This window comes from Botryllus schlosseri, chromosome 9, assembly GCF_051294905.1.
Source record: "Botryllus schlosseri isolate E-star chromosome 9, Bs_hap1, whole genome shotgun sequence".
Lineage (NCBI taxonomy): Eukaryota > Metazoa > Chordata > Ascidiacea > Stolidobranchia > Styelidae > Botryllus > Botryllus schlosseri.
Genome location: NC_137244.1, coordinates 2,923,044 through 2,945,119, shown reverse-complemented (window position 1 = coordinate 2,945,119; position 22,076 = coordinate 2,923,044). Strand labels below are relative to the sequence as shown.

At 40.5% G+C, this 22,076-nt stretch overlaps 3 protein-coding genes across 4 annotated transcripts in view; 2 read left to right on the top strand and 1 right to left on the bottom strand.

The window, feature by feature from the left end:
- The window catches only part of LOC145445865 (neuronal pentraxin-2-like), a 540,218-nt gene that overhangs the window by 141,963 nt on the left and 376,179 nt on the right, over positions 1 to 22,076 (top strand). The window lies entirely within an intron of this gene.
- Positions 1 to 22,076, top strand: part of LOC145445854 (cytochrome P450 4V2-like) — a 416,089-nt gene that overhangs the window by 71,880 nt on the left and 322,133 nt on the right. The window lies entirely within an intron of this gene.
- LOC145446828 (uncharacterized) lies at positions 18,699 to 20,165 on the bottom strand. The gene is made up of 2 exons (XM_080325204.1): positions 18,853 to 20,165; positions 18,699 to 18,785 (listed from the first exon to the last, which is right to left on the bottom strand). The coding sequence occupies exon 1, from the start codon at positions 20,133 to 20,135 to the stop codon at positions 19,128 to 19,130; it is 1,008 nt and encodes a 335-aa protein (XP_080181330.1). The 5' UTR covers positions 20,136 to 20,165; the 3' UTR covers positions 18,699 to 18,785; positions 18,853 to 19,127.

Genomic DNA, 22,076 nt, shown 5'->3' with positions numbered 1-22,076 from the left:
AGCTAACCTGTACACTGCAGAAAACACTGTTGCTAAACCCACAACAATAGCAAAAGCAGCACGAGTCCGATACAAAAATGCAACGCTGAAAATGAGAGAAACGATATGGGAGTCGATGCCTCTTCATGGACAGCACAAGAAGTTAACTTCACAGCCCCATGTAGACGAGCTTTCATGGACCTGGCTATCCAGCTCTGGACTGAAACCGGCAAGCGAAGGATTCATTTTCGCAGCACAAGACCAATCGCTTCCTACAAAATACTATCGCAAAAGAATTCTGAAGCAAAACACGGACGGCAAATGCAGAATGTGCCACAACCAAAATGAAACTGTAGCACATCTCATGTCCGGCTGTGGTGCACTTGCAGCTACCGAATACACATGGAGACACAATAGGATTGGTCACTACATTCATCTTGAATTATGCAAACATTTTAACATCACCACTTCGACAAAAAATTGGTACGATTACAGCCCAGCACCAGTGACAGAAAACGAACAAGTAAAAATTCTGTGGGATGTACCAGTTATAACTGACCGCGAAATCAGGAGCAACCGCCCGGATATAATCGTCAAACTAAAAAAGAAAAGAGAATGCTTATTCATTGAACTGGCTGTCCCAGCTGATCACAACCTACTGCAAAAAGAATCAGAAAAATACTCCAAATACGCAGACCTCAAAATGGAATGTGAGAAAATGTGGCGATGCAAAATAAACATTGTACCGATAGTCATTGGTGCTACAGGGGTCGTGAGCAAAAAACTCATGAGACATATCCAACAAATTCCAGGTAACGTTCGATTCGACATGATCCAAATGATCACATTATTGGGCACTGTGCACATTCTTCGGAAGGCCATGAATGCACCACTGGACGAAAATTACGCTTGTGAATCACAGCATAATTTCTGTAATTTCGATTCTTCATCTTCAATCATCTCTACCTCTGCTCTGTAACCCTTGCCAATTCTTCATCTGCTGCAATTCTGTAATCTGACTTCTCCGTGTATTGCATAGGAATAACAGTTTGAATGTATTACTGAAATTTTAAAAATTTACTCCAATCTCGCCATTCTCCTTTGGGGGCAGGTTGCTCCCCGGATTATGTGTGTATCTACCAGTTTTACTGTGAATAAAGAATATAATAGAAAACCTGTACAATTCAGATACGGACTGGTATCTTTCAAGGCGACTCATTCTCACCACTTCTATTCTGCCTCTGCTTAGCTCCACTCAGTGAGTTGCTGAGAAAAAATGAAACAGAATACGTGATGAAAAAAGGAGCAAACTCTGAAGGTCAAAAGATGCATCACCAGGCCGTGTTATTTTTGGCATTTCAGGAGCCAGATGCCAAAACTGCCAAAAATAACACGGCCTGCCAATAGCGTAGTTCGTTCATGGTGTTATGTTAACGGGACCGCGATACAAGCGAGGAAAGCGTGTGCGAAGGGCAGGATTCTTAATCTGGGTCCAGCACACTCATTAGTGGTGAAAGCATGGTGTCCTAAATGATGTGGGTACAGCGAGATTGAACGGCTGACTGCATTTGGTTCACGTCATACTTACCATTTGTCCAAAGGCAATTTTACGACAATTTTTGACTCGCTTGCCGAGCGCTAAATTTGATAAAACGGGGATCAATGGAAAGCTGCCGCCGTACTGATTACTACAATATAGATTGTATTCTGTTCATGGATCTGGAACCTCCGAAATCAACCACGATTTTTGCATTGTCATCGTGTTGAACATTGTGACGCAACAAACTGTCTGGCTATTCTGAGCTGCAGTCTCGTTTTGCCAGATAGTGTATTGTTGCGTCAATGTTCTTAAACAAGCTAAAACTCCCAGGACTCTTCCATGTGAGTTGGTAATATTAAAGCCACCTGAAGTGACAAAGGCCCTCCGAAAATATCTCGATAGACTGAAGATAGGATGGTCGGGCTACGAAATAGAATGTGTTGAAGGACAACACAGGAAACTCCTGCGAAAGTATTGGGAAGAAAATTCTTTCTGCGATGAGATCGATGTCACAAGCAAAGTGATTACTTTTCATGATGCTTGAAAACCGGTTCGGCTCTCCGAAAATTTTCAAGCTCTGAAAACCTTTTTGCGGGGCTGGCTACATTCTTTCCCTGAACGGCTACTGTTGAAGCCGATATTTCCCATATTCTACCAGACTTTGGAAGCACCGTTGCGGCGCAGACAATATAAGTCTATTCAACAGCTATAGCAATCAGGTGTTGAAAGTGTTTGTTAGGCTTCTCTGTCTTTTTGTCTATTGGCAACGATTCCGAGATGATACTGTAAATTTTGTGGTTTCGTTTGATATTATTAAGCTATGAAATCGCTAGTTTTTTTCTTATTGTTTGTGGGCACTGACTATAAGTGGATGCTGCACATTTTGTGGTTTCTTTTGATCAACTGACTCAAATAAAGCGTTTCTATGACTAATTCGAGTCTGAAACCATCTATTTGGAGGGCGATGCCAAAATTGCCAAAAATAAAAATTGAAAAATGCCAAAAATAAGCTATTTTTGGCAGTTTTGGCATATGCAAAAAATAACGCGGCCTGTGCATCACCTTTTGTTCATGGATGATCCGAAACTGTATGCGAAATCCGATGCGGACCTGAATAACCGAATGAAAATTGTTCATGAGTTTTCGGAAGCTATAAAAATGAAATTTGGCTTGGATAAATGCTCAAAACTTACCATACGACGTGGAAGAGCCACCAACACTGGCGACATGAACTTCAAAATGGGTGAAACCATAACAGAATTGAATGCCGAAGATCACTATAAATATCTGGGGATCTGTGAAAGCGACAACATTAGACATGTTGCAATGAAATCAAGTCTAAAAAAAGAATACATTAGCAGGCTCAAGCCAATTCTCAAAACTGAACTCAATTCCAAAAACAAAATCAATGCCATAAACAATCTTGCAGTGCCTGTCTCGACATATAGTTTTGGTGTGGTGAACTGGCGCAAAGATGAAATTACAAAATTGGACACAAAGACGAGAAAACTGACAATGCACCACATGCATCACCCAAAATCTGATACACAAAGAGACTGTACATCCCAAGAAAAAAAGGTGGTCGAGGACTACTAGAAATTGAACAAACTTTCAAAACAGAAACCATTGGCTTGTCACAGTACATCATCAACAGCGATAACATTTACTGCAAACACATTGCCCAGGAAGACAAACAGCGCAAAACAAAATCTCTGAGCTATCGTCACGACAAGTACGTCAGAAAAGTCACCATGGAAGTAGCTAACCTGTACACTGCTGAAAACACTGTTGCCAAACCCACAACAATAGCAAAAGCAGCACGAGTTCAATACAAAAATGTAACGCTCAAAATGGGAGAAACGATATTGGAGTCGATGCCTCTTCATGGACAGCACAAGAAGTTAACTTCACAGCCCCATGTAGCTTTCATGGACCTGGCTATCCAGCTCTGGCTTGAAATCGGCAAGCGAAGGATTCATTTTCGCAGCACAAGACCAATCGCTTCCTACGAAATACTATCGCAAAAGAATTCTGAAGCAAAACACGGACGGCAAATGCAGAATGTGCCACAACCAAAATGAAACTTTGGCACATCTCCTGCCCGGCTGTGGTGCACTTCCAGCTACCGAATACACACGGAGACGCAATAGGATTGGTCACTACATTCATCTTGAATTATGCAAACATTTTAACATCACCACTTCGACAAAAAATTGGTAAAAATTCTGCGGAATGTACCAGTTATAACTAGGGCTGGGCAAAATCGAGTACCTTAGTGATTCGATTCTGAATCACGTATTTTGCTTCGAGTCGAGTCGAGTATTCGAGTATCACTCGTTATGACGTCATACTGAGTGTCACACACATAATGTAATATGTCAGATTTCAAATATGCACATTTTATGCCAGCACAAAGAATACAATGCCTGCTATCCATCACATTAAAGATACTTTGGTATTTTTCAACCATAGTGATTTCATTGCTCTTTGTGATAATGTAGTGAGATGATCAGGACTTTTGAACTGAGTTGTTTCCAGTAACGTTCGTAGCTTTTGTACTATATGTTTCATATTCTGCGATACGGCCCATCAAGGTTTCAAGGCCTCCGGACTGGAAAATAGTATCGAAGCTTTCTCGTTGATTAATTTAATTTCAGTGGGGAGAAGCTCATAATGTCAGTACTCGAAAAAAATCGTCTTTTACTACTCGACTCGAATCATTAAAATTAATACTCGATTCAGATTCGAGTACTCGAATCATTGTGCCCAGCCCTAGTTATAACTGACCGCGAAATCAGAAGCAACCACCCGGATATGATAATCAAACTAAAAAAGACAAGAGAATGCTTGTTTATTGAACTGGCTGTCCCAGCTGATCACAATATAATGCAAAAAGAATCAGAAAAACAATACAAATATGCAGATCTCAGAATGGAATGCGAGAAAATGTGGCGATGCAAAATAAACATTGTACCGATAGCAGTGTTGGGATGACTCGAGTCATGACTTGACTCGAGTCAGACTTGAGTCACCTTTTTCGCATGACTTGACTTGACTCGAGTCACTTTGCTAAAATGACTTGACTTGACTCGGCGCATCAGAAATGTGGATTGACTCGTGACTCGGACCAAAATTCACGAGTCAATTTCAAGTCATCAAGTAATCGGTGTGAATAAAAATCACTGTATCTTGCATATATTCGGATTGTTCGCGAAACGCTGGTGTAACCCGTGAGAGCGAATAATCATTCAAATATTGTGCGTTTCACTAAGTCTCCATTGTTATAATACTAAATTAATAAAATAGCGAAATGTCTATTTCTGTTCTTTGTTCTTACCTTAACCAAACCAAACCTTTTGTCTTCTTGAAATCTAATATAGTTTATATAGTTCTCAATCATTGGCGCATGCTCGAATTGCGTCATTTTATAATTATGTTTGTCTATTCTCTATTTAGGCTGGTTACTATAAACTGAGGCTATGCAAATACGTAGTTTAACAGTTCTACGTATATGTGAGCGATACAGCGTCTTCTTGCGAATATATTTAACTCTGTATTCGTTCATGGGTTCGGAAGTAATGACCACTCAATCTGTATTTCAGACAACTAGCAAATTACAATGACGTAATAATGCATCATACTTCGAAAAGGCAACTTGACTTGAAATGTGACTTGACTCGTGACTTGACTTGACTTGACTCGACTTGACTCGAGTCACCTCCATAAATCGAGTGACTTGACTTGACTCAAGTCACCTTTGAAAATCGATTGACTTGACTTGACTCGAGTCAAAATGTGCAATGACTCTAACTGACTCGTGACTCGAAGGTAGTGACTTGATCCCAACACTGACCGATAGTCATTGGCGCTACAGGGGTCGTAAGCAAAAACCCATGAGACATATCCAACAGATTCCGGGTAACGTTCGATTCGACATGATCCAAAAGATCACGCTATTGGGCACTGTGCATATCCTTCGGAAGGCCTTGAATGCACCACTGGACTAAAATTACACTTGTGAATCACAGCATAATTTCTGTAATTTCGATTCTTCATTTTCATTCATCTCTACCTCTGCTCTGTAACCCTTGCAAATTCTTAATCTACTGCAATGCTGTAATCCGTGTATTGCATAGGAATAACAATTTGACTGTATTACTGAAATTTTAAACATTTACTCCAATCTTGCCATTTTCCTTTGGGGGCTGGTTGCTTCCCGGATTATGTGTGTATTTACCAGTTCTACTATGAATAAAGAATATAATAAGGCACCACTGCACTAAAATTACACTTGTGAATCACAGCATAATTTTTGTAATTTCGATTCTTCATTTTTAATCATCTCTACCTCTGCTCTTTTATCGCGTTGTAACATTACAAGATAGATTTTATCGCGTTGTAACATTACAAGATAGTTCTCCGGATAGACTTGCTTGACCCTATCTCCGGATAGACTGGATACATCGGTCAATACCCATCGTTTTGTCGACGATTACACCCTGCGAAGTTCTCTACTGAGACTACAGCGTTTGACCAAGGTGAACTATCGAATCACGGGTGCTCGAAATGATTGCGAAGACTATCAGTCTTTAACTAAGTCACGATGAATGGATGTCGCTACTCCCACATAACTACTCCGAATAAATATCGTGAACAGTGATTCTGCAAATCTCGATTGTGATTGATACTGTGATCCGATAAGGTGTGTATATGTGGATCGAAGACTGCAATCATAGTGTCCTTCGTCCCGAGAGAGTAGCTCAGGACGTAACAATGCTGTCTGGCGAAACGAGAGAGTAGCTCAAGAGAAAAAGAGTCAGACACCACCCCAATAGCCTTGTGGTGATGACCGTTTTTGCAATGTTGCCGGACGAAGTGGACAAAACCATACGAACGTGTGTGTTATGATTGCACGAGAAATCATAAGGTAGTGTACTCCCAATAAACAATTTACAGACCAAAAATGTAGAAAAGCTGAGTTGATTTGGTAGATATGAGAGCTCGGCGGGTAGTAGAAAGGGGGATTTTGTGTCGACTCAATTCAATGTCTTTTCTATGCATTTTAATAATATAAATATCACGCAGATACTACAGCGTTTTCTCATCAGCGCGTGGGATGTAGATCCGCTAGTTAGAAGACCACCCTGACACACTCTTTCCTTCTTCACCTATTTAGGCATACCTGATCATAATGGCATGCCGTAACATATACAATAGTATCCACTACCCATTACCTTGTATTATATAAAGATAAAACAGATAATAACATGAAATAAGTTGGAGAAGCGAAAACAAATTAGAATTACCATTATTGAAAAAGCCAAGACAACTAACAATACAATAAAACGAGGATTAAGAAACATAACAGAGTGGATAATATGTCTCTGCAATGAGTAATAAAATTGCTTTCAAGTGTAGGCAGATACAAAATATTGCAGTTACTATGACAAAAATGCAGCTTACAATGACAAAAAGATACATATCAGGATGCAGCACATGAAAAGTTGACTATAGTCGATAGATCGAACCGAGAGCACCCAAATATCAACATATTACGGAAGTAGATACTGAGGTCAGCGGATTGCATGGATTTAGTGACATACAGGTTTCTAGAAAGTGGAATGATACTCTGCCTGGAAAGCTGAAGACCTAACAATATTGTGTACAGAGAACAAAACATTTGAGTGGCTGCACTGCTATAGACATTAGCAAATTATTAGAATTGACAGCAAGATAACCAACAAGACATTAAAATGAGAATTAGTGCAGTTTCTTAGGCTGTAGTGATACTCTGATAAGTAATTAACCTATCAGAGGGCAAAACGTTGTAAATAAAGCGAGCGAAACCTCCGACAAATGATACGATAAAACATTAGAATCGACAGTCTTACTTGAAGCAGAATAACTATCATGAGGGGCTGGAGAACAGAACATTTGATATTTCACAGCTTTTATCCTACTTTATAAGCCTACCGTTGTACATGGCCCATTATCTGCTCATCGTGTATCATAAACGGCCGACTGATACAGATTAGTGGACGTGGTGTTATGATCAATGTACCACAGTATTAAAACTGAAGCAACACTGCGTGGGCATTGGTTCTTATATCAAGTAGCGCATGATGAAAAAAATGATGTAGACACGGTGTGAGAAACGTTCATTGTCCATTCATGGCAAGCTACTTAGTAGGGACATACACTCTGTCCGTCCCCGAGACTGCATGAAAGTGTCTTCGTTGTACTACAGCAGTGGTTCTCAACCTTTTTCGCCTCGCGGGCCGGTAAAATTTCAAAAAATGTCTGGCGGACCGGTGAACTGTCAAAATTGACATGAAGCCAAAATGTAAAGTATGCATCCGTTTTTGGCAATTATATGATGCTAGAGAGTGACATTTGGAGGGGTTTGATCGTATTTAATAATATTCATGACGGCATCCATGTGATTTTATGGTAGCGAGTCTGCCAAGTATACGAACAATTGCCTTGTCCAGATAAACGTGCTACCGCTGAGAGTCGTTTACAGTCTTTCGCGCCAAAGGCCGTGGGTTTAAACGGCCACGCCAACTCAATACAGACCGACAATATCAAGAGAAGAAGCGTATCGGAGTCGAACCAAACACCTTGTCTTGCTACCTTACTCATTGCCCACTGCCACCAGACGCAGGCTACTCCGGCAACTGCGAATACAGTGCGTGCCGCAAGAAAACACATAGCAGCTATACCGGCCATCCGCAAATCCGGGCCGAAAGAGCACTTCGTCAGTCCACCCGCAAAAACGCTGATCTTGGGGCCCCAACAGGGCGATAAGCCAAACTTCCGGGGGCTTCGCCCCAAGACCCTACACTTGGGTGGATGTTTTTACCTGTACTTGTGATCACATCCATTCTACTCAGCGTAAGCGGAGAGTTTACGTAGCATATCGCGACAATGGCGACAATTTTCGATCATTCACGACTGACGCGCTTTTCTCGCGGTCGAATTTTAGGCCCAAATTTCGGAGTCCCATATGTTAACCTAAACTTCATTATGTGTGGATACGTCGTGGTGCGGCAATGGCTGACGCCGAACTGCCTATAAATCGTGCGTATTTCTCGGAGAAGGGCACCTGATAAGCAAGACATTTAGAGACACTAAATCGTGCAAAGCCCGAAAAGAAATAGAAAAATGTTGGAAAAAGTTTCAAATAAAACGCTATGATTTATATTCATTTGCGAAATAATTTTGGGCCCTTTTCAAGCTCGGCCCCTCTCCAATTGGGCGGTTTGGGGTTCCCCAGTTACGGTCCTGCACAAAATAAATGAATCGAAAACCAATGATCAAACTGCGCTGCTTAGCGATGAGTGAGCTCGTATCTGTTCTGTATTTGTCGCTCGCATGTCGTCAAATGAAACGTATTGTACTTTAAGTCAAATCGAACATGTTTCTAGCCCTAATGTACCTCACCAAGTTTTGAATCAGTTTAAAATTAGATGTTTTATTTATTTTATCAAATGACAAGCCTTCAACATTGCATCTTGAAATTAAAGTATAAAATTGTAATATTCCTCGCGGACCGGCGGGAATGTCGTCGCGGACCGGCACCGGTCCGCGGACCGGCGGTTGAGAACCACTGTACTACAGCATATTTTAATTATTTCTACTATGTGACTATACTCGAATTCTTCATAGGTCCAGATTTCTTTAAAATAATTTATTTCGTATAAAAATGTGTCTACGTGAAGCCAAACTTTTATCAGGCCATACTACTTCGTTAAGACAGACAGTTCCAACCAGAAATGAAGATAAGTATAGTACAATTCCAATGTTATATGCGAAAACAAATAATTTTACGTACAAGAGGTCAATATTTTGTCAAAATTTAGTTTGTTTTAGATAAAATAAAAACGCCCTAGAGACAAGCAACCTTGAAAACCCCAGAAACGACTCTTAGATGTACTACCATTTTTGTCGTCATTTTGTTGACCAGTGTCATCTATATCTTCACCTTTCCTAGGCTATATATATTTTTGAATACAGACATGCATTTCTGTACATAACATCGTCTACGAAATTTGTATAATCATTTGTAGTCAACGTTATAATTGTTAAAAGAGCAGTTGAATGCATTGTTATCGTGGCTCCGAATACCATGGCGCGTGTTCGTCATTCAATTCGGTTCAAACGGCCGGATGTAGGTTAACTAACCATTTGTTAACACGAATGATATTCAGAGGCTAAGCATCCGCACCCAATAGACATGTTCAAATAACGCCTAGCCTACATGCATCTTCCGGAACCAACTCTGAGCTTCACTTGTTTTGCACCATTAAGTGTTTAGTAATAATTGATCTGATACCCAGAAGAAGAATCTTCCGCGCAATGCTCGACAGGATGGCGAATTTTACCATTCTGACCGTAATCACGACATTGGTTGTGTCGATTTCGACAGTATCCAGCTCTGCTAGTAAGCTGATAAGCTATAAGATTGTAAGCCTACCTCCGACAATGGTTACAATTATGACAGGACAGTTATAATAAGGCTTCGTGTGCAAATTAAATGGGAATTGCGCTTATTATATATTTGTAGTCTCGAATTGGTATAATATAGTCAAGTCATTGAAATCCTTTGCGGTGACTCCGAATTATTGAATAGATAATATGCACGTAAAACTTGTGGCAAGAAACGCCTTAGCGAGGTCATATCAATTTTGAGATGACTCGAGTGAACTTTTTCGCCTGACATGACTTAAACTTTGCAAAATGACTTGATTTGATTGGACTCAGCGTTTCATAAATATGGATTGACACATGACTGGAAACGAAGATTTATATATCAAGTCATTAATTGATTGCTGCCAACTGCTTTACCTGCTGTACCTGTACAACAGAGGTCGGGAAACATTTTCATCAAAGGAGCCATATAGATCCTACTTCCAATTTCCAGGAAGCCATATAACGATGCCAGTTTGATGTGATGACATCTAAGTTCACTAAGTAATGGGATTTGTCGTGTGCGTAATATAGTCAGTGGTAAAAACAGGTGGGATGATGAAAAATCCACATTATTCCGGTGGTTAGTCTAATTTCGTTTTCGCGGCGTGTGATCAGTACATCCCACCACCTGACTATCACGAATCCAATTTATCGAATACCCAAATGGTTCGAAATTTATTTCTGGAGTTTCCACAACAGTAATCTCGTGACTAATGCGTGCTTTGACGAACGAGTTGAATTCAAGTACGGAAAGTACCGATATCAGAAGATGCATCTCTGAAAATCTTTTTGGATCAATCCGACAAATTTTGTCACCTATATTCAAAGCGTGACGTATCGATCACTGCGACATTTTTCAGTCTCCCGACGGCTGGTTTGCCGCGATAGCAGATCTCAGTTCTGACGAAATAATAAATATATTCGATATCAAAGAAGTGTCTCATTATTAAATACCTCGGCAACTTCTTAATTTACAGACTTGTACCAGCAATCGATAGGCATGCGTCCATAGTTTCCCCATAGCAGTGCTAACTATTCGATCAACTCCTACTACTTTTGAAAGACGGAAAAGTTCAAATAAATATCCGTTATTTGATCATCAAACGCTATCCTGCAGCTATAGCGTATTATCGACTCCCGAATTTACAACTGGCGACAAGTTATAGTCGCGTCAATGTGAAATGCAATACAATGCAGACCGTTTAGAGACCACCTTGAATTATGATTCTTTTGAAAAATATCATACACGAGATTACAGTGGATTTATATTCGTGCTAAACCTGCTTCTTGATAACTACTAATTCTCAGAGATCCATACGCCACCGTCAAAAGAGCTCTATGTGACTGGCAAGGCATAGCTTCCCGAAACTCGTAGTACAATGTACTGTGTCTGTACCATTTGCATGTTTTCGATACACTGCGATGATCTGAGAGAGCAACCATAGTCACCCAACGATTGCCAAGCCTGGGTTCACTTAGCCTCCATTGTTTAATAGATTGACCGCGAACGAAGTGATTAGAGCAGTGGTTCTCAACCTTTCTGTCTTCGCCGACCCGTTTGGACCGTCTTGGACCCGGACGGAGCTCCAAAGCGGGGACGGCGATATAGTGGGCGTCGGTCCCATTGTTCGCATTTTATGAACTTGTTGGTCAGTCAGTATGCTTTTATTCATCTCACCAACAAACACAACATGTAAATTGGTATGGATTGGGAGACGACGGGGGACCGGAAGGTCTTAGATTCAGTCGCCACCCAGCAGAGTTATAAATAAGTAAATATGGCAAGATGTAAGTCTATCAAAACTAACGATTATGGCGGTTAACCACTAACCAGTGGTCATAAAAATAACAAAAGATAAAAATCATGGAAAAATTCATGGTTGATGCATTGAAATTTGACTAGGAGGCCGGACGCGGCAGTTGGGTTAATAATAACGTGCGACGCTGCCGACGCCACCTCACGGGTATTATCGCAACATATATGACATCAAAATTTAGAAACAGATATTTAAAGAACATATAACGTTCAGCATAGTCATTTCGATCTTGCAGCTCATATTGCAGATTTTCTGGAGTGATGGTTATGTATATCACGAGTGGATATGGATTTTACCAAACCAGCGTTTTCCACAATCCCAACAAAACATCTCTGAACAGCAATACGTTCGTATCAGCAGGCTATTATTGGCAATTTGGAAATTGAAATGAGTTTGCACAGTATAGTATTTCATCTCAGAGTACGGTGGGGGCCGTAAGAATACGCACTCATTAAGTATAGCAAAAATCGTAAATTAGGGTTACCATACGTTCTCTTTTAAGAGGATTTGTCCTATTTTTCATTTTTTTGAAAGTGTCCTTGGAGGACGCAGAAATGTTCTTTTTTTGCGATTTTGTCCTCATTTTTGAGAAATTTGGTTAAATATAGGGCAATATCGACTGAGATACAGTAACGCTTCCCCTGATATTTCGGGAGCTGAGCCGTAAAGTTGACCTTTTTTTAGTCAACCGACCACGAATAGGGAACATTTACCATTTTTTCAGCAAATGGAGAATTTCGAAAACATGCATCTAGCTACATTGCATACAACCAATCATGACGTCACAGAAACAAACAACATGAAATACAGGAAAATCGCGAGCGCAGCTAGTGGCCAATTTTTAGATTGACTAAAAATTCCTTCTGCTGACACAAGCGCGGTCGTAGGATTTTAATGTAAGTCGATTTCAGTGCAGACAGATGGAAATGAGTGCGGCCTCTACCTAACATAAAGAATCTTTCATCGCGATAGTTTTTAGCGCAAGATGCATTCCCAGCCAAATGCTTCCCGATGGCAGAGTTCATAGCCATGGCCTGATTACGTTCTAGTAATCGCAGATCAGTTACGGCTGCATATTCGCGAGAGTCCAATGTGCGTGATCTAATAACGCTTGGAACATGCTGTTTGATGCGTTCCTGCCAGTACTGAGTTGTTCTTCCCACGTACCGACAATCACAGTGGCACTTGAAATCATAGACTATATTGCTTTGTTGAGAAGCAGGAAGAACATCTTTGCGCGTTGCAGGAAGCAATTGTTTGGTGGTAAACACGACATTAGTTTTTACGTTATCGTAACAGCGATTTACAGAAAAAATCAATTGCTTTTCAAAACAGGAAGAGATGGGGCCCAGCCACGGTAAATTTATATATACATTCTCCTCAGACCGTGTGTTCGTGTTTTGTGATTTGCTGGGATTGGAATTACTGAGTTTTCTGTCCACAGAACTCCTGATGATGTGTTCAGGGTACCTGTTATCGATTAGAATTTTACGGATAAATTCTAGCTCCGCGTTTAATTTTACATCCGAACATATCATCAAGGCTCTGTGCACCAACGTGCCAATCAAATTTAGTTTACGGCGATTCGGGCTGAACGAATTCCAGCGTAGCCTATATATTGTCCTGTAAACGTTGGCCTCCGGTAAACCGAAGTGACAAAGCTAATACCCCGTTCTTCCACTAGAACGTCTAAATATGGTAACGAGTGTAGAGAATTCAGGTTATCAAGAAAGCCATCGAACTCCGTCTCATTTTGACAGTTAACGAAGGTGTCGTCGACGTAGCGATGGTAAATGAATGGAGGCTTGGTTTTATCTGTGGCGAAAAGTCGGTATTCATGGAATCCCACAAATATATTAGCTAAAATCGGGCCAAGAGGGCTCCTCATAGCTACACCGTCAGATTTTTAAAATATGGTAACCCTATTATAAATCATCAAAAGCACGTACCAACTTGACCAAATGATTGCAGCTCTATAGAATATTTGCCTGCTTTAGATCAATAAAAAAGTTCACTAAATAGAGTAAAATTGAGGAGAACTGGATTGTTGCTGCCGGGTTTTGCCTTAAACCAGGGGGTCGGCAACCTTTCCCTAGTCGCGGGCCAAATTTCGGGTGTGCAACTTTTTGGCGGGCCGGAATTTGTCTTGGTACTATATTTCACGCTCATTGCTGCAATCTCAATCATACCAATCAGAAGGCACATGTATTTACACTTCAACAACACAGAATAAATGTGACAATTGACGCAGCTTGTTTTGTGAAAGGTTTTCAACTTTAGATAACAAGTCAGATGAAACAAGAATCAGACCCTATTCAAAATGGACGTCCGAAATGCATGATCTTAGCTTGATATTCGTGAATTTCATTGTTCAAAACTATTGTTCACATGCGTACGTGCTTCCAAAAATCGATGCAATTTCTTTTGCATTGTTGGTCAAGCTGGGATAAAGACCAATTTCAAGAACGTACTCTTTGTCAAATTCATGCAGCGATATGCTCTTTGTATGAAATTTGTCATTCAATTCAACTGCATCGCATTTCAGAAAGGCCCATTTGAAATTTTCAGGCAATGGTATAGGCGTTCACATTGAACGGAGTACTGAATAGTCAGAATTCATTTTGTAGAGAAGGAATATCGGAAAAAGCGGGTGAATATTCAGTAGTTAAATTTCATAGATCACAGTTACAAATGTAGTGTTGGTACTAGGTTTTCTCTCTTCCAGTATAGGGAAATGAGCATAATTTTCTTTGTACTGTTGACATTTCCAGAGTCACAGATTTGTTTTGAATGCGCCTCAACATATCATGTATTTAGTTGTTTTCCCCCTGAAGTTGCAAATTCAATTTGTTCAGATGTGACGTTAAATGTACCAGGAAAGCAAGATGAGATACCCATTTTCGATTACAAGATTGTGAGTAGGCGATATTTGTGTTTTCGAGGAAAGTTGCTATTTCATTTCTCAGTTCATACACTCGTGTAAGCATAGCTGCTCGACTTAATGCGCGAACATGACAGATATAGGCCTACATGACATCGCCATATTGATTCTCTGCTTCTAGTAATATCTGGCGTAACTGATTCAGTTAATTATACAAAAATCATATTAACAGTTTTCACCATTGTGGCCAAAACACTATTCATGTTTGTTGTCTTGACACACAATGCCTTCTGGAAAATTGAACTATAAATAGGCTAACTAACATACGGAGGCTAGTTATCTATAATTGAACAAATTGAGATTCCGTCTTTGCGTCTGAGACGTTTCTAGTATGGAACACCTTCGGTTGCGAGATACACCCGATTGATAAGCACTGATCCAGTCTAGTCTTTCTACATCGACCACCTTCGTTTTATGGCGTAACAATAGACTAATACGATGTGGGCTACTATTGTATCGTAGCAATGCCGCACTTTTTTCATGCAGTGCTGCACTGCAGATTGAAACTCATTATGAAACGGCGGGTCGTATTCTTGTGATAACTAATTATTATGTCGCGGGCCGGACGATTTCGCTTGGTGGGCCGGATCCGGCCCGCGGGCCGTAGGTTGCCGACCCTTGGCTTAAACCATAGATTTCTAAAATACGAATTGATGCACAGCACATGACACACGGTTTAAACGCCGAGAGACCTACTGCTGAGCCCGGTAAAAGCAGCGTAATTGGTTGTCCGATAACTGGCGATCCTCATTCAGAAAATACAAATTTAAACATGGCGAAGGCCATGAAACGAACCCAAAATACTCCTCACATTATGAAAATTGGCATTGCTCAGAACAATCGCTCGACGCCATTGGCCATTGTTATGGTCATTGCGTTGCCGCCCTCCAATTGTTCAGAACGATCGACCTTTGGCGGCTATTTTGGAGTAGTTTTATTGCCTTGGCGAGATTTCAATTCGTATTTTTGGAATCAGTGCACTAGCACTGCACTAGCTTTCGATAAAGACCGGACATATAAAATTATTCGGATGCTTCACTCGCGAGCTATAGGACAACCAATTATGCTGCTTTTAGCCGGCTCAGCAGTACGCATCTCTGCGTATTCAACCACGAGTCACATGTTGTGCATCTATATCCGTAGATTAGTTATCAACACCTATATCTATAGCTACTGCTCGTTCAACTGGAAACTTAGGGCACATTGCATTGAAACAGCAGTGACGTAACGTTAGCAGTCTACTCATAACTTTCTGCAATTTTAATTAAAAACTCCAGACTCCAAGCCAAGGAAGAGTATGTTATAAATATAAATTTTATTTTATGGCATAAATCGATTTCTTAATATTTTTGTGCAGGCCGCAAGAAGGCTAGCGGGGGGCCGCGTTTGGGAATCACTGATTTAGACCATCTCTAAGTTTATATATAATATACTAATTGAGCTACGTAATTTTTGTTGAATTCACATATGTATATCAATGAACTTCATTCGTGTTGAAACCAGTGTTGGGATGACTCGAGTCAGACTCGAGTCACTTTTTCGTATGACTTGACTTGACTCGAGTCACTTCGCCAAAATGACTTGACTTGACTTGACTCGGCGTATCAGAAATGTGGATTGACTCGTGACTCGGAGCAAAATTCACGAGTCAATTTCAAGTCACCAAGTAATCGGCGTCGATAGAAATCACTCCCAGCAAACACAAAACCGTAAAAGGATCATCCGGGATCATCTCAATTAGGTTCTGATTTTCTAAGTGTCGAGGGAATGTCTAAAATACGTAGTAGGATGGTCTTGTGGTTATATTCAATCAGAATAAATTCATACTCGGTGTTGTTCGGGTATCTTGCATATGGTAGGATTTTTAGCGAAATGCTGGTGTAACCAGTGAGAGCGACCAATCATTCGATAATCGTGCGTTTTACTGAGCCTCCATTGTTCTCTCACAAATAAATTGACCGCAAACGAAGTGATCGAAACTTACAGCTTACGGTTACGTTGTCGTAAACTATAGTATAGTAAAGTAATTTAATAGCAAAATGTTCATTTCTGTTCTCTGTTCTTACATCAACAAAACATATTGCTTGATTGAAATTGAATTCGAATAAACTTTATATAGTCCTCAACCACTGGCGCAGGCTCGAATTGTATCATATCAATTTGTAAATGGGCAATGTATTGCAATTTGTCATTCATTTCTTTATTCTCTATTTTTGCTGGTAACTATAAAATGAGGCTGTAGGTATATGTGAGCGATGCATCGCCTTTTTGCCTGCATATTTAACTCTATATTCGTTCATTGGTTCAGAATCAATGACCACCAATCTGTATATCAGACAGCTAGTGAAACGCAATGACGTAATCATATATAATACTTCAAATAGGCAACTTGACTTGAATTGTGACTTGACTCGTGACTTGACTTGACTCGAGTCACCTCCAAAAATCGAGTGACTTGACTTGACTCGAGTCACCTTCGAAAATCGATTGACTTGACTTGACTCGAGTCAAAATGTGCAATGACTCGAAATGACTCGTGACTCGAAGGTAGTGACTTGATCCCAACACTGGTTGAAACAATACTAAGGAAGATTTGTGGGGACAACTTCCAGTTATAGTTAGCTGAAATACAACTAAATCCATGACCTTGAGCAATGTAATGCTTTGAATGAGCCACGAAACATCTTATTTGTCTGCGCAATTCAAGGAATTCAACAGTTAGCCCCCAGTCCGCCGACAAGAGGAAAGTCAAGTTCACTCATCGAGTTGGTAATTAATGTCATTGGTAAATTCGCCCATTTAGGGTCGGTTGCACAGATCGCGATCGAAGCATGATCGCCGATCATGCGTAACAGATCGTCGGAGTTCCGTGGTATAGATGACCATCAGGCCATTATCGGGGAAATTTGATCGGCGAGATTTGATCCAGCTGGGTAGGTGGTTCAAGGACTTGATCGGCGGTGTGCTTCGCTGTTGATGCCGCAAAAGATATCAAGTGAGGGCTGAGATTGTTTTATAGATGGATTTTGTCGTGTAAATATGTCATATCTAGAGTACTCAATGGTTCGTGGACCGGTACTATCGATAGGAATTGCCAATACAGATCGTATATTTCAACATCAGTGGTGGCAATAAAGTTAGTTTCGTTGTCTTTTTGATCGATTTTACATGGGACACTGTAATACCTGTAAAAATGTATACTATCTACAAGGTACCAAGGTGACTGTTGTCAAATGAGTCATGAGCAAAAATCAATGTAAGAGTACCGTAACATGCGTTACTTGTACATACCGGTAGCCTACCTTGTTCGTGTATTGACGTTGAGATTTTACATTCAGTGTTTTCGGGTTTTGAGTACCGGTAGCGTTGAGTTTACTCATAACTTCAAAAATGATGCAATAACAATATACCTGCACATACCTCGCTTTTACAAATGGTTTACTTGATGTCTTGTAGGTTTTGCAGATATACAGTGTCTCATTTGAATGTTAAGCGAATAAGTTCTTATGATTGGTGGTAATTTTCTTTTATTACAGAAACGGATTACAAAATTATAGAGAATTTTAGTAAACTGAAGAAATATAAAGTCGTTGAACTTGTTGAAGATAGTCTGAATATCATTGAAAATACGAAAACGGACGGGGTCACCATTACCACAAAACAAAAGGAAAAAGCTTGACAGACAGTATTTGAACAGTATAGAGCCACAAATACTGGTGTCCACAGAACGGTTGGCCAAATTCAAAACCTGTGGAAAAATCTAAAGCAGAAGACAAAAAAAGCTTATTCTAGTCAGCAGGGAGAACGGGCCAAAACTGTTGCAGGATCTCCTCCATCAGAGTTTGATGCTATGCTTGAGAATATTCACAGTATTACGGCTCTTCAAGATCAACTCGAATTACGTAGCAAGGCTCCCGGTAGTCAACGCGTACCACAACCAAATCCACACTTGTATATCCTTCAATATATTCGTTGACTAAAGCCAAGGCGCATGAATCTTCTTTTTGCAGTGGAAATACGGAAGTGATACGGTGAACTAAAAGTTACACAAAAACAGAATCAACACTAGCCTACTGCGTCCTATCTAACAATGCAAATCTTACCAATTTATTCCGGCAACAATCCTACACTAACAACATTGATCTTAATTACTAATTATGCCTATAGAAAGGTAAACAATTACTAAATATGCCAATTAAACATGAACAACAGCAGACCAAGAGCACGGCTTACATCAGAATCACACGCATGGCTTGGTACTTCTAAACAACGATGGTACGCTATCGTTACATTCCCCCCCTAGAAATGACTGCATTTCTAAATAACATTAACACCAAAACTAAACAGTTTAACAGTAAACAAAAATCTCCTCGTCGGGCTATAGTCCCCGTTCTTCTGCCTTCTTCAGTAAAATCAACTTCTGAATCGGTCGCTCCAGAAGCAAGGCATCTTTCGTTCTTCTGCCCTTAGAATCAAGAGCGGAGTTTGCGACACGACACAAAACTCTGCGAACATGTCCACCTTCATTCGGGTAAACCTTGTCGATTCGTGCCATTTTCCAACAGTTTCTGGGACTGTTGTCATCAACGATGATGACTATATCATCAACTTTCAAATCACGACGGGTTGAGTTCCACTTTGGACGTTCTTGTAATGATTGTAAATACTCTTTCCGCCATCTTTGCCAAAATTCATTCGATAAATGCTGAACACGACGCCAACGTTTCCTCAAATACATGTCAGGTTTCCCAAATATTCCGGGTGGTGGTAACACCAATTTCGTCTTCATAGTCAAAATATTGTGTGGAGACAAAGGCATAAGTCCATCTGGATTTGTCAAGTTCTCCACAGTCAGCGGCCTGCTGTTCACAATATTTTCTGCTTCCACCATGAACGTGTGAAGCGAATCTTCATCCAACTGGTGACCATTCTTCATCAACAAAGACGAAAGAACAGCTCGACAGCTACGAATCTGTCTTTCCCATACTCCTCCTTGATAAGATGCTGAAGGCGCATTAAATTTGAACGGAAAATAATCACACTCGTCCATCAAAAGCGACTTCTGAATTTTATCATGATTCATCAGCTTATAAGCATGCTGTAACTCTCTGGATGCCCCAACAAAGTTAGAGCCTCTGTCACAACGAATTTGACGTACCGGTCCATTACGACATACAAAACGACGTAAAGCATTCAAAAAGCTATCAGTTTCTAAACTGGTGGCTACTTCTATGCGGATAGCACGGCTGTACAAGCAGGTAAAGAGTACACCATACCTTTTCAATTCTTTGCGACCCTGCTTGATGATCCATGGTCCAAAAATATCCAAATCGCAATAACTGAAAGGTGCCTCCACTTCGATTCTGTCGGCGGGCAAATCAGCCATCTTCTGCTGCAATACTTGTCCTCGCAGTCTGCAACAATTCGAAATGCACTGAGAAATCATTCTTGTTGCTCCAATTATCCAAAATCCTGCATTTCGTATTGTATTTTGTGTGATTCCACGTCCTTGATGGTTTGCGTTCTCATGGTAGTGTTGAATTATAAGTTTTGTCAAGTGATGATTCTTCGGTAGTATGACTGGGTGTTTCAACCCTTCTGGTAAACTTGACAAAAGCAATCTCCCTCCAACACGAAGCAATCCATCTGAATCCACGAACGGGTGCAGTTTGTACATACAGGAAGATTTCTTTACTTTCACACTCCTGTCGGTACTTCCATCACCAACATCCACACGCGTTTCAATGTTCTTCAATTCTTCTTCGAAAACATCATACTGCACCAACTTGATTACGCAACATTTGGCTTCGTTCATTTCTTGTACTGATACTGGTGCTTTTATCTCATCATAATTGGGTGAAAGCTTACTCTTTCTGGCATCCAATTTGATTTTCCAATACTTGATAAATCTTTTCATAACCGCTGTGAAAAGAAGAACTTTCCGCCACGATGAATGATAACACATCTTTTCAAGAAGATCTGGCAACTCAACTTCTCCTTTAGTTGTCAAAACAGTTGCTTTCCTAACTTCTGGATCTTCTTCATTCAACGCAGAAAATTCATTTGAGCTCTTCGAGTCAGCAGGTAATGACTTCCACAAAAAACTTGGACCATTCAAATACCGGCACTGATTCGTCAGTTCCTTTGCAGTCAGTCCTCTCGATGCATCGTCAGCAACATTATCCTTTGTCGGCACATGAAGCCAATCGTTGGTCTGACTGCGGCTTCGAATTTCTTCCACACGATTCGCAATGTAAGTATGGAATCTTTTAGACTCGTTCGAAATATATCCCAAAACAACTGAACTGTCTGTCCAATAAGTTTCTGTCAGATGCTCATATTCCAACTCGTCTTGTAACATCTTTCCAACACGCACAGAAACCACAGCGGCAGTTAATTCCAATCGCGGTACTGTCACAAATTTCAAGGGTGCCACTCTCGACTTTCCAATAACAAAGGAACAATGGATATTGTTGTTGTCATCAATAAGACGCAAATATGAGCATTGTCCATATGCCTTATTTGAAGCATCACTGAAATGATGCAATTCGGCTTTCCTAATATCACCGAAACCTTCTGGTTTGAAGCATCTTCTCACTTTCAATTCTGAAATAAGTGGCAGCTCACTGATCCATTTCTCCCAACGTGGCTTTAGATCAGCTGGTAAAGTTTCATCCCAGTCTTTTTTATCCTTTACCATACTTTGAAGGATGAGCTTTCCTTCCAAAACCAGAGGAGCCAAATAGCCACACGGATCATAAATACTGCAAACAGTTCCAAGTAAACCACGCCTAGTGAAGGGTCTTTCCTTCACTGAAACCCGAAACATGAAACTGTCGGACTCAATACACCATTCAACACCCAGAGTTCTTAGAATAGGTAGGCTGTCACGTGCCAAATCAATATTTTTCACCTCCGAGCATCTATCTTCAACAGGAATCTTACTCAAAACCTCAGTGTTGTTGGCAGCAAACTTTGTGAGATTAAAACCTCCTCTTTTACAAACTTCCTTACAGGACTTCGTCAACAATAAACTTTCCGAAATGGAATCACAGCTGGCAAGAATATCGTCCACATATGAACCTGATATTATCACTTTGGCTACATCAGCACCAAACTCTTCTGCATTGTCCTCGGCAGTCTTCTTCAGAGCAAATATACTACAGCCAGGTGACGAAGAAACACCAAATGAATGTACAGTCATTCTGTATTCTACAGGATCCCTGCTCGTATCTCCATTTTCCCACCAGAGGAAGCGAAAGAAGTCTCGATATTCTGGTTTCAGATGAACCGAATAAAACATCTGCTCAATGTCCGCAGTGAAGCA

What these genes read in the sequence shown, in the direction of transcription:
- LOC145446828 (XM_080325204.1), bottom strand. Translation starts at nt 20,135, where the DNA reads ATGGCTGATTTGCCCGCCGACAGAATCGAAGTGGAGGCACCTTTCAGT.